Source organism: Salvelinus fontinalis, chromosome 14 (assembly GCF_029448725.1).
Source record: "Salvelinus fontinalis isolate EN_2023a chromosome 14, ASM2944872v1, whole genome shotgun sequence".
Lineage (NCBI taxonomy): Eukaryota > Metazoa > Chordata > Actinopteri > Salmoniformes > Salmonidae > Salvelinus > Salvelinus fontinalis.
This window is the reverse complement of record NC_074678.1, coordinates 28246175-28273887: the sequence shown is the minus strand read 5'-3', so window position 1 is coordinate 28273887 and position 27713 is coordinate 28246175. Positions and strand designations below refer to the sequence as shown.

General features: G+C 42.3%; 2 protein-coding genes across 4 annotated transcripts; both read right to left on the bottom strand.

Moving 5' to 3' along the window:
* Positions 1-26: 26 nt before the first annotated feature.
* Positions 27-19502, bottom strand: LOC129810562 (collagen alpha-1(I) chain-like). 3 transcript variants are annotated; one of them, XM_055861190.1, is made up of 31 exons: positions 19381-19502; positions 19224-19277; positions 18843-18896; positions 18574-18618; positions 18384-18437; positions 18244-18288; positions 18090-18143; positions 17962-18006; positions 17819-17872; positions 17579-17623; positions 17413-17466; positions 17250-17294; positions 16903-16959; positions 16613-16720; positions 16441-16494; positions 16292-16345; positions 16119-16163; positions 15877-15930; positions 15652-15696; positions 15453-15506; positions 15303-15356; positions 14013-14066; positions 13861-13914; positions 13680-13733; positions 13508-13552; positions 13367-13411; positions 8711-8818; positions 8547-8600; positions 8397-8442; positions 8159-8212; positions 7988-8069 (listed from the first exon to the last, which is right to left on the bottom strand). In XM_055861190.1, the coding sequence occupies exons 1-30, from the start codon at positions 19465-19467 to the stop codon at positions 8169-8171; spliced, it is 1665 nt and encodes a 554-aa protein (XP_055717165.1). In that variant the 5' UTR covers positions 19468-19502; the 3' UTR covers positions 7988-8069; positions 8159-8168. The 3 variants fall into 3 exon arrangements, with proteins under 3 accessions (XP_055717163.1, XP_055717164.1, XP_055717165.1); XM_055861188.1 differs by lacking the exons at positions 13367-13411; positions 13508-13552; positions 13680-13733; ... (21 more) ...; positions 19224-19277; positions 19381-19502 and adding exons at positions 27-892; positions 1126-1335; positions 1424-1504; ... (20 more) ...; positions 7559-7666; positions 7794-7847 and having other exon boundaries at positions 7962-8069; positions 8711-8799; XM_055861189.1 differs by lacking the exons at positions 8397-8442; positions 8547-8600; positions 8711-8818; ... (24 more) ...; positions 19224-19277; positions 19381-19502 and adding exons at positions 27-892; positions 1126-1335; positions 1424-1504; ... (20 more) ...; positions 7559-7666; positions 7794-7847 and having other exon boundaries at positions 7962-8069; positions 8159-8357.
* Positions 19503-20672: 1170 nt separating this feature from the next.
* Positions 20673-24238, bottom strand: LOC129869306 (collagen alpha-3(V) chain-like). Its single transcript, XM_055943656.1, has 7 exons — positions 22977-24238; positions 22669-22739; positions 21776-21829; positions 21446-21565; positions 21228-21266; positions 20939-20992; positions 20673-20813 (listed from the first exon to the last, which is right to left on the bottom strand). The coding sequence occupies exons 1-7, from the start codon at positions 23722-23724 to the stop codon at positions 20673-20675; spliced, it is 1227 nt and encodes a 408-aa protein (XP_055799631.1). The 5' UTR covers positions 23725-24238.
* Between the last annotated feature and the right edge of the window lie 3475 nt (positions 24239-27713).

The following is a 27713-nucleotide window of genomic DNA, read 5'->3' as shown; positions in this document are numbered from 1 at the left end:
AACAGTTAGGAACAGTTTTACCCAGTTCGGGTTTATTGTCCTGCAAATGATGTTATGTAATAAATACAGCAGCCTACTACAACAGTTTTCCATCATCTTACGAAAACAGTTTTTATAATTCATTGCACATATTATGGTTAATTCCATTTGTGAGAACAGGGTGTACTACTGTTTACTGCATTTGAGGTATAAACCATAAAATGTGTGCTCAAGTTATTGTAAAGTAAACTGAAGTGACATTTCAAATGTTTCAATTTATAACAATTTGAAGTTTAGACCATCCAGATATTGGTGTTCATCAAGACTTCAGGTATTAGTCGACAGGAATAAAAAACAAGACATCAAATAATAGCTAAGACTACTTACAAAAGCTTAACAATTAAATAAAACATCCACATGAATCTAATATGAAGCATATATACACACAGTACATCACTAAGAAAAATGAATCATTCAAAAAAAATAGAAATGCGGGAGATACAAACAACACAACAGCTTTATATTTTTCTTTATAAAAGACACATATGATAACAAGATTAACAAATAACTCTAAAATACATATTTTATTATATAGCTCTAGTTTTTATCACAATTACACAAATGCTACAGCGATCACACAACATGATGATATCTCTTTCTTTTGTCCTGAAGAGGAATTGCACCCAAATGTTCATGACCCATACACTGGTCAGAGCTTGCTGCTTCTGGGAGAAACAGCTGCTTCTCTATGGATAAGCTGAGGCTACAAAAAGCACAAAGGTCCTAGGACAGCTCTGAGGTCTGTGTCCCAGTGGTCTCCCCTTCCCTCCATACTAACATCCCTGAGGGGCAGCAGCTCCATGTCCCCTCTGTGGATCTCTGTGCTTCCCCTCACTCGTACCTCCACCTCCACCTGAGTGACAAACATGGGAAAACAAGCTGAAAATACCTGGCTGTCATTACAGTACACAACATTGTTCTCACATTGCACAGTAGCCCTGTAGTCTTTTTATTGGTCTTGACTGACATCAAGTGGCCAGGCCATGAATTACAATGGTTGTGTAGAATAAGTTGTACTGTAGCTGACATAAAACAACAAATGTACTAGGTGTGTTATAAAGGGTTACGTTGTTATTTGGGTCTTACTTCACAACCATTCCTCGATACTGTCATATAGCTTGAACCAATCTCCCCACCAGAGTCTCCCAGAAAGTGAAGAACCCTGTTTGTTGCATTTTTCCTGATTTCTCTATTATTGTGGTTAAACGGGCAGGAGATGGTCAGGTGCTGAGAGGCAGAGTGGCTGTGTAACCGTAGAAATCGGAGCTGGACCACATCAAGACCAGCATACTCAGACTACAGTAGGAGAGAGAGAAATCATTTGGATCAGTTACAGTAATGTAGTTGTAGATTAATTCTAAATGTAACATGCAGTTTGTCTTACCTTATAGCCACCATCAAGCTGGCTAAACCACTGGATATACTTTTTTGACATGTTTTTTTCTGGTTCCCATTTTCCTATTATCTATAGAAAGATAAACCACAACATGCCTTTTCAAAATGAAAACAATACGTGTAAGTGAGAAATGATGTGACATAATTGATGCTCACTAGAAAGCCTTCCTTAATATTCTGCTCAAGAGAGAGGCAAAGTTGTAGATAAATAATTTATACTCAGATATTCTGTGCAACCACTTGCCCCAGTATCCTGACTGATGTCAGGACCAGCTACTTACCTGTGACTGGACAGGAGGTATACAGGTCATCCCTCCTGCAGTGAAGTTACAAAAGACTTGCACGGCATCAAATGGGCAGCCCTGGTTAGGGTCCATGTAGAAGTATCCTGGAAAGATACGACTTTGTTAGTTTTACAAAACACATTACTGGACAAATTACTCTAGCTGTAAAAAGGACGAGAGGAGGTTGGCTTCACTAGATCTGTTGACTACATCAGCTCAGTGTTCAGTCTAACTGCTACCTGCTGAGCTCTACTCACCATCCTGCAGGTGTGGGCGAATCAGCCCCAGCTCGTGGCAGGTGGTTGCAGGGCTGTCTTTGGTACCCTGATGCCAGCTGATGGAGCTGCTTGGGTTCTGTTCAGGCAGTGAGGTAAGCGTTCTCCTGGTCATGGCCCGAGTTTGCTGGGAAAACAGGGCCATCCAAAAACCGACTCACATTGGGTTTTTACTAATAAATAAAGACTGATACATCATCCAATCAAATCACATTATATTTGTCACATGCTTCGTAAACAACAGGTGTAGACTAACAGTGAAATTATTACTTATGGGCCCTTCCCAACAATGTCGAGAGAAAAAAAAAAGAGAAATAATAGAAAAGTAAAATACATATTAATACAAGTAATAATAAATACACAATGAGTAAAGATAACTTGGCTACATACACAGGGTACCAGTACCGAGTCGATGTGCAGGGGTACAAAGTAATTGAGGTAGATTTGTACATATAACTAGGAATAAAGTGACAGATAATAAACAGTAGCAGCAGCGTATGTGATGAAACAAAAAAGTTAGTGCAAAAAGGGTAAATGCAGATAGAACAGGTAGCTATTTGGTTAACTATTTAGCAGTCTTATGGCTTCGGGGTAGAAGCTGTTCAGGGTCCTGTTGGTTCCAGACTTGGTGAATTGGTGCCGTACAGTAGCATAGAAAACAGTGTATGACGTGGGTGGCTGGAGTCTTGGACAATTGTTTGCGCCTTCCTCTGGCACCGCCTGGTATAGAGGTCCTGGAGGCCGGGAGGTCAGCCCCAGTGATGTCATGGGCTGTACGCACTACCCTCTGTAGCGCCTTGTGGTCGGATGCCAAGCAGTTGCCTAACCAAGCGGTGATGCAGCCAGACAAGATGCTCTCAGTGGTGCAGCTGTTGAACTTTTTCAGGATCTGAGGGCCAATGCCAAATCTTTTAAGCCTTTGTGTTGGTGTGTGTCGACCATGATAGCTCCTTAGTGATGTGGACACCGAGGAACTTGAAGCTCTCGACCTGCACCACTAAAGCCCCATTGATGTGAATGGGGACATGCTCTGCCCTCCCTTTCCTGTAGTCCACGATCAGCTCCTTTTGTCTTGCTGACGTTGAGGGAAATGTTGATGTTCGTCGGTGATCATGCCTACCACCGTCGTGTCGTCGTGAACTCCGAGCTGTAGTCAATTAATAGCATTTTCATAAAGGTGTTCCTTTAGTCCAGGTGGGAAAGGGCAGTGTGGAGTGCAATAGAGATTGTGTCATTTGTGAATCTGTTGGGCGATATGCAAATTGGAGTGGGTCCAGGGTGTCAGGGATGATGGTGTTGATGTGAGCCATGACCAGCCTTTCAAAGTATTTCATGGCTACAGATGTGAGTGCTACGGGGCGATAGTCATTTCGGCAGGTTACCTTGGTGTTCTTTGGCACAGGGATAATGGTGGTCTGCTTGAAACATGTAAGTATTACAAACTGGATCAGAGAGAGGTTGAAAATGTCAGTGAAGACACGTACCAGCTGGTCAGTGCATACTCTGAGTACGTGTACTGGTAATCTGTCTGGCCCTGCGGCCTTGTGAATGTTAACCTGTTTAAAGTTTCTACTCACATTGGCTATGGAGAGTGTGATCACACAGTCTATCTTAGTCCTGTATTGACGCTTTGCCTGTTTGATGGTTCGTCGGAGGGCGTAGCAGGATTTTTTATAAGCGTCCAGATTAGTGTCTTGCTCCTTGAAAGCGGCAGTTCTAGCCTTTAGCTCAGAACGGATGTTGCCCGTAATCCCATGGTTGGGATATGTACATACGGTCACTGTGGGGAGGACGTCGTCGATGCACTTATTAATGAAGCCGGTGACTGATGTGATAAACTCCTCAATGCCATCGGATGAATCCCAGAACAAGTTATGTGCAGGTTATGCAATTGTTTTGAGGAAACATTTAGTGTGGACTGTGGCGTATGATTCCTCCATTTTATGGTATAATAAAGAGGTATAGATTACAATAAATTGGGTACCAACTTTTTTGGATCCTCTTCTTTTATCAAGGGCTCCAGGACGCCTGTTTCTTGGACCCCCAGGAGGACCTGGTTTTCCCTGTGACATAAATGGGGGCTTGCATTTACATGGGATCCATTATGCACTGTACTCTGCATTCTGGAGGATTAAGTTACTGTTACTAATTTGGATCATAAGACAATAATTAATAATATAATTCTACGTACTGGTTGTCCACGCGCACCTTTCAGTCCCTTAACTCCAGGCATTCCTTGTATCCCCTTCATTCCCTGCAAAGAGCATGGTGGATTTAGATGGAAACCATGGAAATATACCCAACAATAGACATTAGAATGCTAAATGGTTACTTACCCTATTTCCAAAGAGACCCTGTAAAATAAAACAAACACAATTTACCAAACAAGACTTCAAAATGTCCTAATTTTAGCAAACTTATACTGGAAGAGACTCTAAGAAGGTTTGTGAAATATGGACAAAATACATACCGGTAGACCAGGGAAGCCCTTTTTCCCAGGTGGACCACGAGGACCAATGTCTCCCTATAAATTACCAATACATTGACATAAACTGATAATACATTTGTGCTGATACTGTTGTGCAACATTTATCAGGATATGATTCCTTTAAAACAATTAATATGGAAAAGAGATACCACCAGCTAACCTGTATGCCTTTTGGACCTAGCCGCCCTTTATTCCCCGGCAGTCCTGGATTCCCCTAAAAGAAAACAGACTGAAGAGTCATCTGCTCTCTAAATATGAGGTGTAGTTCATTGATTTCCAAATACATTCCAAATGACCTACTTTGATTCCTCGCGGTCCAATATGTCCCTGCAGGCCTCTGCTGCCAGCCTGACCCTGAGAGATAACAGATATAAAGGAGCGATGATGTGACCACATAGAAAACTAATACTGTTGTTTTACTCTATAACATACTGTAGGTGTTATTGAATGTTGAGACATATACAGCACCTTTGATCCATGCTGGCCAAACTTCCCCTTTGCTCCTCCAAACCCTGGAATACCCTATGCAAAATAGCAATATCAGAGTGCTTAGTTATCAAGCATAAGAAAAAACGTTCGAGAATATAGACAGGGATTTATAACCATGAACGTAAAGGTTTCACATGTATTGGTTTACCCGTGGCCCCATTGGCCCTGCAGGTCCTCGTTTTCCTTTTGATCCAAGATTACCCTTGACAAAACATTGGTGGAAGGTTCTGAATGCAAACCATGGCAAAATGAAGTTTTTTGGCCAAATAGCTCTTGTTGTATTTCTATGTACATGCACTGTTGGCTATCTCAATTAGTCGAACACAGGTCTTACCTTTGACCCTGGTGCTCCGTAACCACCACTCAATCCAGGTTGTCCACTTTGACCCTGTAACATTAATCATTAGAGTAGGGATGCATCAAGTTCCAACATACTGTGTACTTATACAGCCTTAAAAACACTATGCTTAAGTCTGTATTTCACTCACCATCTTCCCTGGTAAACCAGGTCTCCCAGGGGTTCCTCTGTAACCAATATCACCCTGGAGACAAATAGAATCAAAGGAAGATCTATTAGACAATATGTCCTGGGGTTACTGATTGACAACTATATACATTAAGGTTATGCTTGGGAACCAGACAATGCTTACATTATCTCCTTCATTTCCTTCAACCCCCAGCAATCCATCCAAACCAGCAAGTCCCTGAGATAACAACCAAAACAAGAGATAGAAAAGACAATGTAACAAACACATCAATAGGATCAACATCATCATAACACATTATATTGTATTTTCTGTGATAGGATCATGCCCTATATGGATACTTGCTGGCTTTCCAGATCTTCCAACTGGTCCATCTGGTCCCAATGGGCCTTCCTCTCCCTATAAGCAAGAGGAGGAACATTTGGCACAGAAGAAAAGTTCAAATTGTACTATTGACTCTCCGCTTCAGTACATTGTGGGGGAAATCATTGTGGGCAGGGTTGGGGAGTAACAGATTACATGTAATCAGTTACATGTAATCTGATTGCAAAAAACTACCTGTAATCATTTACGTTACCAGCTAAAATAATGTAATCAGATTAAAGATACTTTTTAAAAACTAGATGATAACTTCTTGGATTACATGTTAAATTCACAAAGGATGTTTGTAAAAAAAACAACATTACGACACCTTTCTGTTTTCTCAAGTACATTCAATTCAGCATTGAAAAAGGGGCAAGTTTAAGTTTGTTCCACCTGAGCAAGTCTGAAAATAAGTCAGAGACTGTTATGATGACACACCAAATGCATTTGATGGATCCCCTTTGTCTTCTTCTAATTCCTTAAAGGGGAAAGTAATCCAAAAGTAACTGAAAGTAATCAGACTGCATTACTGAGTTTGGGTCATCCAAACTCCTTACTGATTACAATTTGACAGGTAACTAGTAACTTTAATGGATTACATTTAGAAAGTAACCTACCCAACCCTGATTGTGGCGAAAGGGTTTGGTAGAGTGTAGAGCAAGCATTGAAAGAAAGAACTGATTAAACTCACTGGTTTGCCTCTAACTCCCCTGCCTCCCCTCTTTCCTGGGCTGCCATGCAATCCCTTCATCAAAGATAAATGAGAAAATCAGGTCAGACAAAACCACTTCCTATGAAGAGTGTGATATTTCAAGAGGGATTGTGTACTGCATGACACAACCTCTCACCTTTGGCCCTTCTATTCCTTTACCACCTTTCTCTCCAGGGGCACCAGCAGGCCCAGGTCTGCCTTTACCTCCTGGAGACCCGGTGAACCCCCTCTTTCCCAATGTCCCCTGTGTACAAACATCCACAAAACATATTAAAACTTTAATCAAACAACAGCTAGTAAACTCTGTATTAAATCAAAATTAAATATCCCACCATTTTGCCTCCTGTTCCAGACTCTCCTTTCTTCCCGCTTGGACCTTGCAATCCCTGAGAAAAACATATAGGAAGGAGAAGGAGAGTAGATGTAGAGGCTAAAACAATGAGAAAAAAGTTGAATTGTTATTTATTTAAAAGTTGCAGAGCAAAACATACCATGTCTCCTTTGACACCACCAGTCCCAGTCTTTCCCCTCTCCCCATAATCTCCCTGGGATCAAACACAAATTGTATTAAAATTGCATCATGGTAACTCAAATCCATATAAACTGGTTAAACAATATGAATTACTCAACATCCTTAAGGTATCTGGATAAGAGCATATGCTAAATGACTAACATGGTCATGTAAATGTAACAGATTGAATGGTGCATTACACCTTAAGTCCACCAAGTCCACTTTTTCCATCGACTCCTCTTTTTCCTGGTAAACCCTGCAATGACAGGACATTAAGTGTCCTATTATGTATTCTCAGGTTAAATGAACTCTAAATAGTGTGCCTTGAAATCCATCCTTACTGTTGGTCCTTTTGGTCCAACTAAGCCTGTAGGCCCAAACCTTCCAGGAGGCCCCTATAACATCAGAGAGAACACACCAGTCAGACACTCATTCCCAACCCAGAACATCTTTCTCAGCAACATTTCAGCTTCATACTGTACTGTATATTTACAAATAGTGGTACCATAACACTTACTGTGGTTCCGGGGAGCCCCTTCTCTCCCTTGGCCCGGCCTCTTCCGGTGTTGCCCCCTGGTCCGTAACGCCCAGCGAGACCTGAAGGGCCTCTGATGCCCGGCTGGCCCTGTCAAGACACATCCACATCATCAGGAGACACAGAAATCAGGCAGGAATCTCATTTCATTTCAATCAAATTTATGGATTTATGTGGGGTTGAAGAAAATTTCCTTGTTTGATGGTTTGTGACTCACCTTGAGTCCTGAAGCTCCTTCTTTCCCTCTGTCCCCTGATGGCCCTAAGTATCCCTGTGAATCAGAGGACACCAGCATTAGCTCCTTTTTAAAGATATACTGTAAACTCACAGGAAGACTGATTCTGAGCCATCACAATCACATTTTTAGAAAAAACACAACACCTACTTCTTTCCCCAGTGGGCCCTTTGGTCCTTGTTGACCTTGGTTGCCCCTGTCTCCCTGGATCCCTTTTCCACCTCTTTCCCCCTGAGCGCCCATCTTCCCCTTTTCACCCTAAGATATTCAAATTTCATATTGATCCTTTTGTCGGTTGAATATCACAGTTATTGTCAACCATGATTAATAAATCCTGTGATACTCACCGGTAGCCCCTTAAGTCTTGGTGGCCCCATTGGCCCCCACAATCCAGTTGGGCCCTAAAGCACAGCAACACTTGTCCCTTCTTATGCAATCATTGTCTTTACCCATTGAGGATCAATGGATTTACATCAGACTCTTTAGTCAAAAATGTTATGCCTGTATTTTGGATTACCAAATCTAGATTTAGAATAAATAGAATTACTAAATAATCAATACAGTATAATCAATCTACCTCCTCACCATCGACACCAACAACTCCCTTCTGTCCGATAGCTCCTCTGGACCCCTGCACAAACACAGGATATTTCAGAGGATTATAAAAAGACACTGGATACAGCTGATGCCCCAATGACATGGATAATGACAGAATATACAGTAGTATAGTTGTACCTTATCCCCTTTGTCTGCCACTGGCCCAATACCTCCTTGTGGTCCATCTTTACCCTAGAATTTAAGGACATTCACAATGTGAAGACATCAAAATGAAAGAAAATGTAAATCGCCCCACAATCGTTGAGAATACAGCAATCAATAAAATCGTCATGGTAACTTACTGGGTAACCTACAACTCCACGGGGCCCAACTAATCCTGGGGGCCCCTTGTTACCTGGTGGCCCTTGGAGGCCCACCTCACCCCATGGTCCTATATTGCCTGCTATGCCCTGTATAAATAAGATCAATACACACCATTAAGAACATCAAATCCGAAATCAAGTACTTAACACGACATGCTCTAGTCTAGTGCTAAAATCAGGGTGTTTGGTGACTTTAGACGGTGTAGTACACTACCGGTCAAAAGTTTAGAACACCTAGTAATTCAAGGGTTTTTCTTAATTTTTTACTATTTTCTACATTGTAAAATAATAGTGAAGACATCAAAACTATGAAATAACACATGGAATCATTATATTTGAGATTCTTCAAATAGCCACCCTTTGCCTTGATGACAGCTTTGCACACTCTTGGCATTCTCTCAACCAGCATCACATGGAATGCTTTTCCAACAGTCTTGAAGGAGTTCCCACATATGCCATCTCAATTTGGTTGAGGTCAGGGGATTGTGGAGGCCAGGTAATCTGATGTGGCACTACATTACTCTCCTTCTTGGTAAAATAGCCCCTACACAGCCTGGAGGTGTGTTGGGTCATTATCCTGTTGAAAAACAAATTATAGTCCCACTAAACCTAAAACAGATGGGATGGCGAATCGCTGTACAATGCTGTGGTAGCCATGCTGGTTAAGTGTGCCTTGAATTCTAAATAAATCACAGACAGTGTATTCAGCAAAGCACCCCCACACCATCACACCTCCTCCTCCATGCTTTACGGTAGGAAATACACATGCAGAGATCATCCGTTCACCCACACCGTGTCTCACAAAGACACGACGGTTGGAACCAAAAATTCCCAAATTGGACTCCAGACCAAAGGACAAATTTCCACTGGCCTAATTTCGATTGCTCGTGTTTCTTGGCCCAATAAAGTTTCTTCTTCTTATTGGTGTCCTTAAGTAGTGTTTTCTCTGCAGCAATTCGACCATGAAGGCCTGATTCACACAGTCTCTGAACAGTTGATGTCAAGATGTGTCTGTTACTTGAACTCTGTGAAGCACATTTGTGGCCTGCTGGAGGTCATTTTGCAGGGCTCTGGCAGTGCACCTCCTTGCACAAAGGCGGAGGTAGCGGTCCTGCTGCTGGGTTGTTGCCCTCCTACGGCCTCCTCCACGTCTCCTGATGTACTGGCCTGTCTCCTGGTAGCGCCTCCATGCTCTGGACACTACGCTGACAGACACAGCAAACCTTTTTGCCACAGCTCGCATTGATGTGCCATCCTGGATGAACTGCACTACCTGAGCCACTTGTGTGGGTTGTAGACTCCGTCTCATGCTACCACTAGAGTGAGAGCACCGCCAGCATTCAAAAGTGACCAAAACATCAGCCAGGAAGCATAGGAACTGAGAAGTGGTCTGTGGTCACCACCTGCAGAATCACTCCTTTTTTGGGGGTGTCTTGCTAATTGCCTATAATTTCCACCTTTTGTCTATTCCATTTGCACAACAGCATGTGAAATTTATTGTCAATCCGTGTTGCTTCCTAAGTAGACAGTTTGATTTCATAGAAGTGTGATTGACTTGGAGTTACATCGTGTTGTTTAAGTGTTCCCTTTATTTTTTTGAGCAGTGTATTATACAATGTAGAAAATGTAAAAAATAAAGAAAAACCCTTGAATGAGTAGGTGTTCTAAAACTTTTGACCGGAAGTGTAAATATTCAGGATTACTGGTACAGTTGAAGTCGTAAGTTTACATACACTTGAGCCAAATACATTTAAACTCAGTTTTTCACAATTCCTGACATTTAATCCTTGTAAAAATTCCCTATCTTAGGTCAGTTAGAAACACCACTTTATTTTAAGAATGTGAAATGTCAGAATAATAGTAGAGAGAATGATTTATTTCAGCTTTTATTTCTTTCATCACATTCCCAGTGGGTCAGAAGTTTACATACACTCAATTTGTATTTGGTAGCATTGCCTTTAAATTGTTTAACTTGCGTCAAATGTTTCGGGTAGCCTTCCACGAGCTTCCCACCATAAGTTGGGTGAATTTTGGTCCATTCCCCCTGACAGAGCTGGTGTAACTGAGTCAGGTTGGTAGGCCATTTTGCTCGCACACGCTTTTTCAGTTCTGCCAACAAATTTTCTATGGGATTGAGGTCAGGGCTTTGTGATCGCCACTCAAATACCTTGACCTTGTTGTCCTTAAGCCATTTTGCCACAACTTTGGAAGTATGCTTGGGGTCATTGTCCATTTGGAAGACCCATTTGTGACCAAGCTTTAACTTCCTGACTGATGTCTTGAGATGTTGCTTCAACATATCCACATGATTTTCCTACCTCATGATGCCATCTATTTTGTGAAGTGCACCAGTCCTTCCTGCAACAAAGCACCCCCACAGCATGATGCTGCCACCCCCGTGCTTCACGATTGGGATGGTGTTCTTCGGCTTGCAGGCCTCCCCATTTTTCCTCCAAACATAACACTGGTCATTGTGGCCAAACAGTTCTATTTTTGTTTCATCAGACCAGAGGACATTAATCCAAAAAGTACGATCTTTGTCCCCATGTGCAGTTGCAAACCGTAGTCTGGCTTTTTTATGGCGGTTTTGGAGCAGTGGCTTCTTTTGTACCTGTTTCCTCCAGCATCTTCACAAGGTCCTTTGCTGTTTGGAAATTGCTTGCAAGGATGAACCAGACTTGTGGAGGTCTTCAGTTTTTTCTGAGGTCTTGGCTGATTTCTTTTGATTTTCCCATGTCAAGCAAAGAGGAACTGAGTTTGAAGGTAGGTAAACAATTGTTGTAAAAATTACTTGTGTCATGCACAAAGTAGATGTCCTAACCGACTTGCCAAAACTATAGTTTGTTAACAAAAAAATGAGTTTTAATGACTCCAACATAAGTGTATGTAAACTTCTGACTTCAACTGTATATACACTACCCTTCAAAAGTTTGGGGTCACTTTGAAATGTCCTTGTTTTTCATAAAAACATACATGAAATTAGTTCCAAAATGAATAGGAAATATAGTCAAGATGTTGACAAGGTTATAAATAATGATTTTTAATTGAAATAATAATTGTGTCCTTCAAACTTCCCTTTCATCAAGGAATCCTCAATTTGCAGCAATTACAGCCTTGCAGACCTTTGGCATTCTAGTTGTCAATTTTTTGAGGTAATCTGAACAGATTTCACCCCATGCTTCCTGAAGCACCTCCCACCAGTTGGAATGGCTTGATGGACACGTATGGTCAAGCTGCTCCCACAACAGCTCAATAGGGTTGAGATCCGGTGACTGTGCTGGCCACTCCATTATAGACAGAACACCAGCTGACTGCTTCTTCCCTAAATAGTTCTTGCATAGTTTGGAGCTGTGTTTTGGGTCATTGTCCTGTTGTTGGAGGAAATTGGCTCCAATTAAGCGCCGTCCACAGGGTATGGCATGGCTTTGCAAAATGCAGTGATAGCCTTCCATCTTCAAGATTCCTTTTACCCTGTACAAATCTCCCACTTTACCACCACAAAAGCACCCCCAGACCATCACATTGCCTCCACCATGCTTGACAGATGGCATCAAGCACTCATCCAGCATCTTTACATTTTTTCTGCGTCTCACGAATGTTCTTCTTTGTGATCGAAGCACCTCAAACTTAGATTCGTCTGTCCTTAACACTTTTTTCCAATCTTCCTCTGTCCAGGGTCTGTGTTATTTTGCCATCTTAATCTTTTCTTTTTATTGGCCAGTCTAAGATATGGCTTTTTCTTTGCAACTCTGCCTAGAAGGCCAGCATCCCGAAGTCGCCTCTTCACTGTTGACGTTGAGACTGGTCAACATATTTAATGAAGCTGCCAGTTGAGAACTTGTGAGCCGTCTGTTTCTCAAACTAGACACTCTAATGTACTCTTTCTATTCTGGTTAGAGCCAGTTTGTGCTGTTCTGTGAAGGGAGTTGTACACAGCGTTGTACAAGATCTTCAGTTGCTTGGCAATTTCTCGCATGGAATAGCCTTCATTTCTCAGAACAAGAATAGACTGACAAGTTTCAGAAGAAAGTTATTTGTTTCTGGCCATTTTGAGCCTGTTCCGGGGACAGTGGCAGGTGGGGAGTTTTACTGGGGTGGTACACCTGTCAAACGGTAACGCAGGAGTCCTAAGGCGAGCTCTGGGAGGACAGAAACCTCCCGTGGAGCAGAAGGGATAAAGGCCATTTTGAGCCTGAACCCACAAATGCTGATGTGCCAGAGACTCAACTAGTCTAAAGAAGTCCAGTTCCATTTCTTCTTTAATCCGAACAACAGTTTTCAGCTGTGCTAACATAATTGCAAAACGGTTTTCTAATGATCAATTAGCCTTTTAAATGATAAACTTGGATTAGCTAACACAATGTGCCATTGGAACACATGAGTGATGGTTGCTGATAATGGGCCTCTATACGCCTATTTCCATAAACAAATCTGTCGTTTCCAGCTACAATAGTCATTTACAACATTAACAATGTCGACACTGTACTTCTGATGAATTTTATGTTATGTTAATGGACAAAAAATGTGCTTTACTTTCTAAAACAAGGACATTTCTCAGTGACCAAAACTTTTGAATTGTCGTGTATATAAAAAAATTGCCCCTGTTACAATGACTAAAATGTGGCTTAGTCTTACAGGAGCTCCTCTGTATCCCTGTATCCCTGTCAATCCCTGCACGCCCTGAAACAAAATGAGAGAAGATGTCATGAGTCTCCATGTAGATTCAGTCAGACACACTTTACAAAGCTCTGAGAATAGAACTAATTTGACACTTACTGGACTTCCGCGTTTTCCCTTCGAACCTTCTTGACCTCTGTTTCCCTTCATAAATCAACATATCAGTAAGCTATGTCCACACTATAGTATTACTAAACAGTTTATAACTCCTTTATTGCTTCATGGGAAACAATTTTCAATGTTTTGTATTTTAGGAGGTCCATTTCAGTACCTTCAGGCCAGGATTTCCCAGAAGGCCGTTCGGACCCTCTTTACCTTTGGCACCCTATGTAAAGGATGGTAAAACAAACTGACAAAAGAAATTGTGCTGATACACTGACAAACACAACTGCTTTGTCAGACATAGCTAAGTAAAAGAGTTAGAGAATGTTTATGGGGTAACGTGGGCTTACCCTGACTCCTGGCTTTCCTGGCTTACCAGTGATCCCTCTACCACCAGAATCCCCCTGTTGACAAATAATATCACCATGCTTGGTTAGTATGATCATTTTATCATCACCTGTTGTAAATTAGTGTGTATAGCCAAGAACAGTACAATACTCACACTCTTCCCAACTGGACCTTGAATCCCTGGTGCCCCAGTCTTCCCCACCATTCCCTATGAAATCATATATAAATATACACTACATGACCAAAAGTATGTGGCCCCTGCTCGTCGAATATCTCATTCCAAAATCATGGTCATTATTATAGAGTTGGTTCCCCCTTTGCTGCTATATCAGCCTCCACTCTTCTGTGAAGGCTTTCCACTAGATGTTGGAACATTGCTGTGGGGACTTGCTTCCATTCAGCCACAAGCGCATTAGTGAGGTTGGACACTGATTATGGGCTAATAGGCCTGGCTCGCGGTCGGCGTGCCAATTCATCCCAAAGGTGTTCGATGGGGTTGAGGTCAGGGCTCTGTACAGGCCAGCCAAGTTCTTCCCCACCGATCTCAACAGAACATTTCTGTATGGACCTCGCTTTGTGCACGGGGGCATTGTCATGCTTTAACAGAAAAAGTTGGGGAAAAAAAGGTTGAAAGCACAGAATCGTCTAGAATATCATTTTATGCTGTAGCATTAAGATTTCCCTTCACTGGAACTAAGGGGCCTAGCCTGAACCATGAAAAACAGCCTCAGACCATTATTCCTCCTCCACCAAACTTTTATAGTTGGTGCTATGGATTTGGGCAGGTGGCGTCACTCCAGAGAACGCGTTTCTACTGCGCCAGAGTTCAATGGTGGCGAGCTTTACACCAATCCAGCCGATGCTTGGCATTGCGCATGGTGATCGTAGGCTTGTGTGCGGCTACTCGGCCATGGAAACCCATTTCATGAAGCTCCAGCGAACAGTTCTTGTGCTGACGTTGCTTTCAGAGGCAGTTTGGAACTCGGTAGTGAGTGTTGCAACCGAGGACAGACAATTTTTACACGCTACAAACTTCAGCACTCAGTGGTCCAGTTCTGTGAGCTTGTGTGGCTTACCACTTCGCGGCTGAGCTGTGTTGCTCTTAGACGTTTCCACTTCATAATAACAGCACTTAGAGTTGACCGGGGCAGCTCTAGTAGGGCAGACATTTGACAAACTGACTTGTTGGGACTGAACTCTTCAGTAAGGCCATTCTACTGACAATGTTTGTCTATGGAGATTGCATGGCTGTGTGTTCGATTGTATACACCTGGGGCTGAAATAGTCGAACGGGTGGGGCTGAAATAGTCGAATCCACAAATTTGAAGGGGTGTCCGCATACTTTTGTATATATAGTGTATCACAACTGCAAGGTCTAGTAGTCCCAAAAAATGACCAAAAAGCCAACAATAGAAAATAATAATTGAAGTTGTAGAATACTTACCCTTAGTCCAGTAGATCCAGTATCCCCGTCAGATGCAGTTCCTCCGATGGGTCCCTAGAGGACAGGGATCATGGTCAAACCACACCTGTGAGTGAATTAAACACAGGACCATCTCTGGCACAGGACACATACAGTACGATGGGATCTTACCGGGGGTCCATGTGTTCCATCCAGTCCCCTACCTCCTAGATAGCCTTGAAGTCCCTGAGTGGAGAAAGACAATTGTTCTGTTTTCATGTTCTCTTCCATTGCACTTTTCTGAACTCTGGCCCTCTTTAGTAATATGTGCATGTGCAGGTGTGGCAAGGAGTGAAAATAACTGCAACCTTAAATAAAATAGTAGTTTTACCTTCAGCCCTTTCAGTCCAGTGACTCCTGGAATTCCAGTCCTCCCCTGTGTGATTCAAATCCAAATGTTAGATGAAAACAAGACCTCAAACATACTAACCGGTCTCAATATATACCATGTTATAGCATCAGATATGTTCTACAATGGTCTGGTGTATACATTTTTCTCTACTGATGTTGGCAGGAAACTGTATAGACAGAATAAGAAGTGTAGGTACTTAGGAACCTTAATACCGGGTTCTCCTTCAGCTCCTCTCTCTCCTGACTTCCCCATCTCTCCCTGTGGACAGGACAGACACATCAAGCCACAGTAAAACTGGTAGTCACATCTAAAATCAGAAATCTGTGATCATGTTTACTTGAAACAAGGTAAAAATAGTATTTCACCACTGTATGATGGATGAAAGTCAATAATTTTTTGACCATTCTGAATTGTCTCGTAAATGAAGACATGCTATTTCCACTTACAAAAGGACCTGGCAAACCGGCAAATCCTACTCGACCTTCTCGCCCCTGAGAAACCAACAAACAACAGCATCAGTACATCTCCTACTGGATTGGTACGCACCACTGAGATCAAAACAATGTTACAAGAATGATAAGTGGCAGATAGCAACAGAAATTGCAAGCTCTTCTAGTACCTTATCACCTCTAGGTCCAACAACGCCTGGCCCACCGCTAGGACCTCTGTCACCCTGCAAAGACAGAAGGCCTAATGTTTAAAATACAATAGTCAATCTGGATAAGTACTGTACAAGGTATGTTAGCTCCACCTCCAGACTGCTCTTACCTTTGGCCCATCTTTTCCCTGCTTACCATTCTCCCCAATGATTCCATCATAACCCTGAAGAAACAGATAGGTAAAGTACCATTACATCAGGATATGGTGATCTGAACAGGTGTAATGATATTCATCCCATTACAGTACTGTGCAGTGACCAGATTAAAGAGGTTCTACTTACTGTGGTTCCAGGAAATCCAGGGGGCCCCACTGGTCCAACATTACCTAGCAGCCCTGATGCTCCTCCTCTGCCTTTAAAGCCTCTTTTACCTGGAGGCCCGGGTCGACCCTGCCCATCAGGGAGGACAAGTAAATTAATTCACAGTGAAGGGATGGAAGGAGTTCAATTGCTAACAGATGCAAGCAAATACACAGAACTGTCATGTCTGACAGAAGAGTAGGGTCACAAAAAATGAAGCAATTTGTATACTGTATGTAGTAATGTTAGCCATGTGCATAATGTCCACTCACCTGGTCCCCTTTAAATCCTGGGTCACCCTTGTCACTTCTCTTAGATGCTTTGATCCCCTACAGGAGGAAGGTGAACATGGACAGACAGACAAACAAAGACAGCTACATGGTTAGTACTAGGCGGTTGGATATGAAGGGGAATATGAATTAGTAAGAAAACCCACACAGAACATTTTCAGAGTAAGTAAAGTTTCAGGGACAGGAAGAAACGACTACTGTATCATGGAATATTTACTTTGTGGGACAAAACTACATGTCCTTATAGTGTTAACATGATTACTGTTAAATACTTAAGACTTAGATATCAACTCAATACAAAATAAAGAAATTGCTTTAAGTAATCTTACTGGGTCACCTGAGGGTCCAGTTTTTCCTGGTTTGCCATTGGCTCCCTGATAAGAAGGAAAAAACAGAGGCCAAGTTTGTGAATGACTTTTTCAGTATAATTGGTTTAATAAAATACATTGCTTTGAGTTTTCAATTCTTACGTGTACATTAATGTGTGCTTACGTGAAGCCCAGAGAGTCCTGATTCTCCTATATTCCCCTCATCACCTGCGTCCCCCTGTTTAAAAACATGAAGGATTGCGTAAGATTGTAGATTACAAGTTAAATTTATGGAAATATTCATCATAAATGCTTTAAAAATGTATTATTCAGCCTTGATTGATACTCACTGGATCCCCTTTCGGACCTGTAGGCCCATCTGCACCTGTTTTTCCCTGTGGACACATTCAAAACCTATTGATTCTCTACATTCATTGTAAATCCAGATAATAAATGTGAATTGATAATCTACAATGATTTTCAGATGGTCTATGATCACTGGCACAGATGTATGTATTGTGCATATTCTATTGTGAGTAAATGTAGCATGATCAAAGCAATGAGAGTGAGAAAAAAACATGTGATTCTACCTGAGGTCCAGGAACGCCAGGGAATCCAACAATCCCATCAGGACCTGGCTCTCCCTGGAATGAGACACAATAATATGAATTGTGGACAAGTACATTTACCTGGATGTCAAATCAGCTTTCAATTCAGGAAGATTAATTCTCACCTGAGGCCTGGGTGGTCCTCTTAGGCCTCGCTCACCTGGTTGGCCCTAATGACAGACAGCGAGATTAGACAGGGCTGTTGACACATGTGGCTCAAAACCTACAATATCATGCTCAAATGTGTCCTTACTGGTGGTCCATTGACTCCTGGTACCCCCTTTGGCCCTCTTGGCCCCATTTTGCCCTGAAAATGAGATGTATAGGTTCATATTAGCAGCTTGGGTGACTTGGTTGATATTAATTTCAGAGCATGATCCAATTGAGAGTGAAGCAGAATAACTTACAGGAGGGCCTGGCGATCCAACAAAACCAATGCCACCGATGTCTCCCTTGATAACAGAAAATACTCTCTCAAGACAGTGCAGACATTTTTCAGAAGACAGGTAAATAACTGTTTTAATATACAGAGAGCCATGAGACTCACAGGAGGTCCAGATGTTCCCGGGTAGCCCAGTTGTCCTCTGGCTCCAGGTATTCCCTACACAGCATTAAAGGAACTACTTAAACCCTCAACATAATTCAACATGTTCATACTTAACATGAGGGTTCAGTATCAAACAGCTGATGTACCGTATCTGATGAAATAGCAATATTCAAAGGTAGGTATTACTCACTATGTATCCAGTGATCCCTATGAGCCCTCGGTTTCCTTTATTCCCCTGACAACAACAAAGACACAAGTTAGAATTAATGTTGAAACCCATTATGAACTTCAAATGAATCCCTCAATGTGTGATTGGGTTGCTCACTGAACTGAACCGATATCAATCTGGGATTAGTTGGAATGAAAATTAGCATTCACAGCAGAGCTCCGGAACCAGTGATGAAAAAGACTCAAGTGTGAGAACATTTAGTTCCATGAAAACAAGACACTCAGTCTGACCTTGTCTCCTTTCCGGCCTCTGTTTCCCTGGGGTCCTGGTTCCCCTTCATAACCCTTAACAATACACAGAATTACTGTTACAAAGAATTGGTGGCAAGACATACTGGTATGAATGTCTAGCCTACAAAACATTTCTTAATTGGGCCTTGAGGGGATTTATTGCACAACCAATCGATGGAAAGCTTGACGGCATATACTGCAGCTGGCAGTGCTGAAATTTCCAGTCATGTTGAAACTTTCATGGTCAGAGTACAGTAATAATTTTGCCCTGCTTAAAACATTTACTTTGAGTGTCTCATCTGTCCACTGATATCTAATGTGTTTATATTGGTCAAACTAAGATATAATCTACATAACGTTAGAAGTCCTAGCCATTCTTACCCACTCACCCAGCTCCCCTTTGCTGCCCTTCTCTCCTCTGTAACCCTGGAGACCCTATTAGTACAAGTAGAGAGCTCTGTCAACAACACTGACACTGGAACAGTCTCTATTGATGTATAGCACATAAACTCTTCAGTCTTTGTACAATGTGTCCTACCTGTTCCCCAGGTGGTCCTGCAGGGCCATCATCAGAATTTATACCATCAATCCCATCACTCCCAGTTCTTCCTGGAGGCCCAGGCATCCCTGGTGGTCCAGGACCACCCTGGAATACAGACACGGACGGCATAAGATGAGGAATTCAGTCTCAGACTCAGTGTGCTCAAACCTATAGCCAATGATAATGGCAGACAACATGCAGCCCAAGGGCCATGAGAAGTCCAATTCAAGACTGAAAGCGACCCTCACAATGTTTTTATTAAATTGTATAGTAGTTAATTCCGTCAATGGCCAGTATAGATTTCAGTGGGTGGCAATTGACCACAATGCTGGCCCTTGGAAATGTAAAGCTTCCCCTCATTGGTTAGCAGACAAGTAGCCTCGCGTGACAGGCTTCCAAGTTCTTCTAGCCAGGATGCAGAACAAATGCGAGGGTACAGCGTCTCGTCTGGCTACACAAGACTAGCAGATAATGATCAAAACCCCGATAGTGGTGTTGTGTACAATCAGAACAACAGCTTTCTGCACTTTGTGTCATAGCTGAGGTAACACTGTGGTGAAAGTGGTTCCTTCAGTGTGTCAGCTGGGTTCACTGGCAATCAGATGTGGACAGCTTGCCCAGTCTGCTGCCATTGTGTAGCGCCACTATTGACACCGTCTGTCTGGGACAGCTTTGCATTACTGGGCTTCACAGCAGTAGCAGTGTGCCAGGGCAAAAAGAGCAACACTTAGCGGTGATGCATTTCAGACGCAGGATCATTGAAAAAGAGCTCAAGCGCTGAGGTGCTGTTAACACTTATATTAATGATGCTCTGGGCACTCACTGGAAATGCTCATATCCATGAAAGTGCTGCTGCTTCACAAACAGAAGTGCTGAAAGCAAAAGCAGTATGTGGTTTTTGGGCTCAGATCTCCAATGAATGCTAATGAGAGCACTGCGTTGACCTGTTGCCTGAAGTGGGTGTTGCTATGATACTGTGGAGTGTGGAAGCAGTCATCTGACTCATCTAACAGCATCCTGTGATCCTATTTCAGTGTTGTTAACATTCTGTGATAGCAGAGGAGGGAGAATAGAAACAGCAGATGGGTTAGCTTCACCTCACTGCTCTGTTTTAAGATCTCAGAGTTGAAGTAATTGTAGTTAACAGCTACATTCAGCATACCGTATAGACACGCTTAACAGATACTTATCCTGTGTTCTCGCGGTTGGAACTGCCAATTGGAATGAATCTGTAATTTATTTGGGTGATCACATATGCATATAATTCAATTTCCACTCGTGTCCACATATCATTGACTGAGTTTCAACTCACAGGCAAAACAAGTTATGCCTCGGTGTAGACTCTGATCAAATTCAGATAAAATGGAGATACCTACGATTTTCCCTCCATCTCCTTTTTGTCCTTGTTTTCCAGTAATTCCTGGGGGTCCCTGGAATACAAAACAATCTCTGCTGTCAGTGAACAAGCATTATGAGTGTGATGTGTCAATCAGTAGTCTAATAATGAGCAATGTTGGGATACTGACATACAGTATACGGTTATACAGTTACTCACAGGAGGTCCAGCATCCCCAGGGGGGCCAAGAGGCCCTGGAGGGCCCTTCAATCTCTGAGGATAAACAACCATATATACAGTACATAGACTGTGTAATCATTTCAAAATACTAAATTATATTCCTTCTGATATGATGCAATAAATTACTTGATATTCTGCATTGACAATAAGCTGTGATTTAAACTCCTATGGTATACACAATATTTGGCTACTATACTGCCACCTAAAGGGCATATCCTTCTAGTTGTTTCTGCCTAGAAACTACTGATATAGAGCTGAGATCACCTACCGGCCAAGTTGCAACAAGCTTTTTGTAGAATGTCTTTTTCTGCAAGAGAACAGTACACACAACTTTTAAAGAAGTAATAAGAAATCAAAGGTCTGGGAAATGGTTCAATAATCAATGGTTTTATGCTGAAATATAATCACATTTTATAATCACTCAACCAAACAAGAATGCATTGACATAGCCTTTGTCGTGTACTATGAAACACAGTATAACAGCACCTTGAAGGTCTCCCACTCTTCCTCAGAGCTCTTGAACACTACGATGGCGGGCATCCCTGGTGGACCAATGGGGCCTCGGTAACCTGTGCGTCCAGTCCGGCCCATCCCGCCAGCGTAGCCCTGTCAGGAGACAATACACACTTAAGTGTTTTAAGAAATTCCACAATATGGAAACATCTGCATGCAGACCTGTATGTCAATAGGAATCCACACAGCACATTCTAGAAATAATACTGAGCACCCAATAATACTGGGCAACAGAATTATCATATGTGTCACTATGAGTAGTTTAGATTCAGTAGATATCTGTGTGAAAAAGTTAACACATACTTTATCCCCTTTTGGTCCAGGTGGCCCTGTCAAACCAGGTGGGCCCTGAAGTCCCTGGGAAAACAGATAAAACAGTCCATTTCCATTAGTCTGTTTTCATGCATGATGTCTTGATACATGAAGTAAAACTTTTATTTGGGTTTTCTTACAAAAATACTATTTGGGTTTAATCTGCATTTGTAAATCAATTACGATGAATTATCATTTAATTCCATTACCATTAAAGTTGTTTGCAATGACTGCATACCCACTGCTAATGTACTTGTATTGAAGAGTGCTTAGATGCTGCAATTCCAAAACCTACCACTGGAGGAGGCATGTGTCTAGCTTACATTTTTGGGCAAAAGACTCCCACCGGCCACACTGATTGATCAACAGCATCCCCACCCTCTTTCAATATGGGTAATTTCTATATATATGCAGCATAATGGACCAAATCCCATCTGTAGGGCTTTGCTAGTACACTTAAATGACCCCATTCCTCCACCACCCTAGGCTTAATTCAATAAGCTCAATGCAAACTCAATTTCATATTAAGGTCTTCAGACAGCTATGCAGCCTGACTGTAGACCAGAGCACTGAGATGCCCCTTCATAACGCCATAGTTTCATTGCTTGAAGGATGTTCTTGAACAATATGCAAATAATGGTGTTTGTACATTCAAGGATACATGTGTGCATGTTAAATGTTTCTCTGCTCATTCAAACAAAATTAGAAGAGAAATACAGGAAAATATGCTCAAACGTGCTCCAAAGTAATCCTCAAATGTGTGCCGATACTCCCCAAAACATGCCATAAAAACCATCACAAATATTTTCTTTAGCCAGCTAAAGTGTTCATGCCTCTGCTTTAGTATGATGTGCATCTCGGTGAGTATGAGTGGAACTTTTTACCTGTTGCACTCGAAGACCCGGTCTATAGGCTGTCCCTCGCTCTTTGAGTGCGTGTCTTGGTTGGTGATTGGCTGAAACGACAGGAACGGACAGAGTGTTCATCCTGGACTCGTACAGCATCCTCTGAGCTTTCAGAGACGGACCCTGTGTCAGAGGTTGAGGCCTTGCCCCTGCTGTCATGGCCACGACCCTTTGACCTCTCTGCTCAGTGTCTCTGAGGAAACAGAAGTAAAACTCGGGCCACAGAGAGTCTGAGGGGTGCATGCAGTGAGGGTACTGTGTCAAAGGACACATGCTGTGTACTTTACCTGGCACACTGGCAGGAGGTAGAGGGGTAGGCGGCAGTTCCCGCTCTGATCCTCTCGGCTCCGGGGACATGAGCTCAGTTAGAACATCAGTTTTGACGGCTCCCCCATTATTTTTAAACTGCCTTGTGTTGACTTGAGTGATGTCGTGTGCCAACTTGCTGTCGCCTACATCTGTTTCCTCTGTCTCTGATTCCTTATCATTGTCCTCATCAACTTCTTCCTGGGATAAAACTTTATCCCCCTTCTCCATGACTAGTCCAGAATCTGTCAAAGTCTTTGTCACAGTCTTTCGGCCTCTTTGTCTCTTTGAAGCTTTGTCACCTGTTGATGTGGAAGTGATATCAGTGGTATTTTGAGGTGTTGGAGATAGCACTGGAGGCAGAGAAGCCTCTGGGAAAGTCTTTCTCCCTGTGACAGTGCTATTATTTGGAGGTAGCACTGGAGGCAGAGGAATCACAGCCTGCCTCAGTAGCTCCTCCGCATCTATTTTCTTGAATTCCAAAAGGTTGGGTTTTATGGTGGGTTCTAAGGACCATGTTTGTCTTGTAGGCCATAAGCCCTGTTTGGGTTCAGGTGGGATCTGTAAATCATCTAACCTCACTGATGTATTTCTCCCTGAGCCTATTGATTCTCCATCACTGTCTGACTCCTGGATCAGCAGGGCTGGTTCAGTGGGGTTTTCTGACCATGCAGTGGGACTGAGAATGGCTGTCTCCACTGTCTGAGATGGTACTACTACACCTTTCATCCCAGAGACATCTCTGGCTGTATTGGTTTGGTTTGGCTGATGAAGAGATCCAGAGGTTTGTGAATATACTGTTATGTTTGTGACGCCTCCTGGACCGTGTGGCTCCTTTATTTTGCTAGATGAAATGGGTTCACTGGATCTGTCACTGTCAGATGGCCAGCCAGGAGCAGAAAGGGGGGACTCTGCTACTGTGCCAGTATCAAGCCCTACATATTTTACTATAGTACTATTTCTAGTGATCTTTGCTGCTTTATCATCCTGCAGTGTGGAAGTTTCATTCAGCCATCCTATCTTCTGAGTGAGCTTTAACTTCTCTGTTTCAGGTGTTATCCTTGTCTTCCTCTGTGTCTCTGGCTCTGACTGAGCTCTTACTGATGGCAATGACTGTGCTGATAGGTTAGTGTTCTTGGCTGTGTCCTGCTCTGCAGTCTGACCCCTCAGCCTGGGTCCATGAGAATCTTCTCTGAATGTTGCCCTGGTCGCAACTCGACCAAGCACCTTCTCAGCAGCTAAAATCACTTTATCCTGGAAAATAAGTTGAAATAAAAACTAATGTAAGATGTTAATTCTCATATCCATTTTAAAATTAAGAATCTATGCAGGATTGTTATATGCCTGTAAAGAGAGTGTGCTTGGAGTACACTTCAATTTGAAGGGGACTTAAAAGAAGACCGCCCTCAAATACAGGTTATTATTCTGTCATAAACCTTGCACTCTCATGCAGACTGTTTTCATGACCCTATGGAGCCACCGAACAGACAGACATGGAATTGTGGCGAAGTTAAAATTCCAAGCATTAGTGTCACACAAAGAAAACATTATTCTTACCAGTTACATATAGCATTATTGATGGTCAGTTTAAGCCCTACACCTGCTATAGACCTGTGGACCATACCTGTTTGTCTGTGTGAGGGATGCAGTTGGAGTTGTAGTCTTGACAGTGCTGTCTGGCTGCTGTAGGATCCCCCATTATGAAGGTCATCTGTTGTATGGTGCCCTGGACATGGATCAACATGCTATCAATGCCTTTTGCAAATCATCAACATTGGGGCAATACCTTGTATCTCAGATTTGTCTGTGTAATTTTTTTCATATAATTTGAAAGCTGTCATTCATGTCTTTGCAAAACTCTAATTGAATGCCCATTTTTCATACGGTATGTATTCACATTGGCTATTGATCCCAGTGTAGAGATCTATTGGTTTCCCTTGTGACACAAACAATGATGAGGATGGGAAATGCTTAGCTATAAAACAAATCAGATGGAAAATCATATATACAACAGACGGAGTGCATGAGAGCTTTGGGCAAAATCTATGGCCCATGAGGCAATCGCTACTCAATAAAAAGTCCATTTAAAAATGTCATCTTCTCAATAGGGGAAATCAATTGGTATGAGTAATATTACCTATAATACTAAAATAACAGGCAAAAACAGCAATCCCAGCAGCTCAATTCCTGAACCAAGACATCTTGGGAAAGATAATATTTGGCTCATTAAACATAACTAATGACAGCCTAAAACATTTGATATGATCAATAAATTAAGTCTACTTCATTAAATGATGTGTTCTTTGGAAAAATAATTGTTGTTAGCTGTCCTATCTTTTTTATCTGAGCAGATACCAGACAACCTCATCAATCACGTTGTACTCTGCAATGTGGCATGTATTCAAACAAAGTTGAGTGAGAACTTTTGGGTCAATGACCTAGCCAGGGAGGACAGGACAGGTCTCAGACAGTGTTGACACTGCGGTCAGACTGGCGGCCTTTGTTTGATGATGTCATACAATGACAGTGTTATTCCATGGGTCCACTTAGGGTCAAGTAGCATTGATCCTGATGCCTGGGCCCTGTGACCCTGTGTAAGAGGCCGACTGCCATGCAGCTGGGAAGTAGAGCCTCGCCATGAAACTGTGGCAGCTTTCACTAGTCACATGTTTGTCTTGACAAGGCTCAGACAAGCTCCATCCCATCCCACACTTATTGTACTTAAAATGGGTACAAATGCTTGTCACTGTAGTGGTACCCTGTCAGGTACGTCCATTGTACCATTACTTATAGGTACATAGTTGTACCCTTGCAGATTGTACCTTAATTGTACCGTATCTTCAGAAAAGGTAAGAATGTGCCTTTTTAGGGCACCACCACAGTAACAAAGCTATTTGTTCCTTTAAGTGGCAAAACATTTCCCCTTCTCTATATCAAGTCCCTCACGTATACACACCTCTCTGCCATCCCACTTCTGACACCAATGGAGCGAATTGGGGGGTAGCGACAAGCGGGACTCAAACCTGGGTCCAGCGATTTTCAACACCTTAACCATTACACAAAGAGGTCTGTACCTCTAGACAAGGCCTCTCAGTGTTGTGTTAATGTCACTACAATATGAATTACAGCCCTTTATTGTCACATGCTCTTAAGTAAGCTTTCAGAAAGACTTCAGAACTGGCAGCAGACATGCTCAAACTTTAATTAACATAACCATAGACCACTTTAACTGCTACAATACGTCCATTCAGGGTGGCCAAAAATAACTACCTGAAAGCAACGCCCCCATTAACCACGCCTCCACCCTGGGAACCAGAGTGTGTGATGGTTGTAGCTTTTATATTCAAAATATAGTCAAAAAATCTAACATTATACTAGACTATCCGCACATGTACCCTAAAAGGTACAGAACAGTACCATGTGAGATCATATGCATACCTCTGAAGATACACATATGATCTTGTACCTATGAAGGCACACCCATATATTGATATTTTTGTACCCCAGGGATCAATACTATAGCCTAATCGTACTGTTTTTTTCTGAGAGTGCAGGCCGTTCTCATATATGTCAGTCTCTGATTAAATACAGTCAAACTAGGGGAAAACATTTTTAAAAAGGTGAGTTAACGGAATGATATCATCCCCCCCAAACCATAAACGGTTTATAATTAGACCAGTGCAGTGATTTAGGTAAACTGAGTCTCCAATGGGAACGGCTGAAAACAAAACAAGTCCCATTGATGTGGAGGAGAGGCCTTGTCAAGGACACCACTATCTGAGTCTTCACATGTCAAACAGCTATAGCAGTGATTGGAACTTCAAATCATAGAGATAAGTAGTGTGGAAATACATGCAAAAAAACTCCAAAACAACTGAAGTATCTACTCTCGAATGCATTAGGTTGCCTTTGAGATGTCACTTTTCACTGAACAAAGAACTCAATCATATTCAGGCCTCTCAGTTTATCCCTGTTTACACTTGAATGTCAAGGCCAAGGCCAAAGACAGAATAAGACTGTATTACATCATAATATTACACTCATTCTGTATAATATTACTTGTTGCATAGGCAACTATTACATAAAGTACCGAGATATGACTGTGGTCTTGGGTTTGCCACTGCAAAGAGGCCAGTTTTTACCCAACGATTTATGAGAGTTGTCTTGCAAATGTGAAAATTTTCTCTGTCCCTCATCTGCTCGCATGCACATGTAAAAAGGCCTCAGGCTTGAACCACAGACCCAAGGCATATTCCAGCCACAGGCTGTACACTGTGTACGCACCACATGACGATTCAGGGGCAAGTAGTTACTAACAGTTGCATTTACAGAAAACCATAAAAGAACCAAGCAATGCTGTACTGGGAGAAGGCTGATCAAAATTAAATCCAAAGGGTTTAGTAAGTTGTTAGTATTGGGCCTTCATCCTATGTTGCATGTGACCAGGAACAATCCTAACACAACAAAAGAAAGCAAAACACAACAATCTTGTCCAATCATCCTTCTAAAGTCTTGCATTATAATTCTTACAGCACTTGTCGCTTACTTTACATGAGTTACTACTGTCAATGAAAAATCGAGCACAGAAGAACCAGAATTCAAGCAGAATCCATAACAACTACATTTCAAATCAACAGAATCCCCTGCTCTTCCCTTACCCCAGAATGTACCCCATAGAGCTAATAGTATAGGTGGACTTACATAGCTGAGTAGCAGCA

Excerpts from the sequence above, each read along its gene's own strand:
- LOC129810562 (XM_055861188.1), bottom strand. The coding sequence starts at position 8,593 with ATGGACCACAAGGAGGTATTGGGCCAGTGGCAGACAAAGGGGATAAG. Across the intron at positions 7,437-7,558 it reads AGGGGCTCCCCGGAACCACA|GGGCCTCCTGGAAGGTTTGG; the intron begins GTAAGTGTTATG and ends CTGATGTTATAG. Across the intron at positions 1,505-1,715 it reads TACCTCCTGTCCAGTCACAG|ATAATAGGAAAATGGGAACC; the intron begins GTAAGTAGCTGG and ends ATCTTTCTATAG.
- LOC129869306 (XM_055943656.1), bottom strand. The coding sequence starts at position 23,724 with ATGAAAGGTGTAGTAGTACCATCTCAGACAGTGGAGACAGCCATTCTC. Across the intron at positions 21,830-22,668 it reads CGGGTCTTCGAGTGCAACAG|GGACTTCAGGGCCCACCTGG; the intron begins GTAAAAAGTTCC and ends CTGTTTTCCCAG. Across the intron at positions 21,267-21,445 it reads AAGAGTGGGAGACCTTCAAG|AAAAAGACATTCTACAAAAA; the intron begins GTGCTGTTATAC and ends GTTCTCTTGCAG.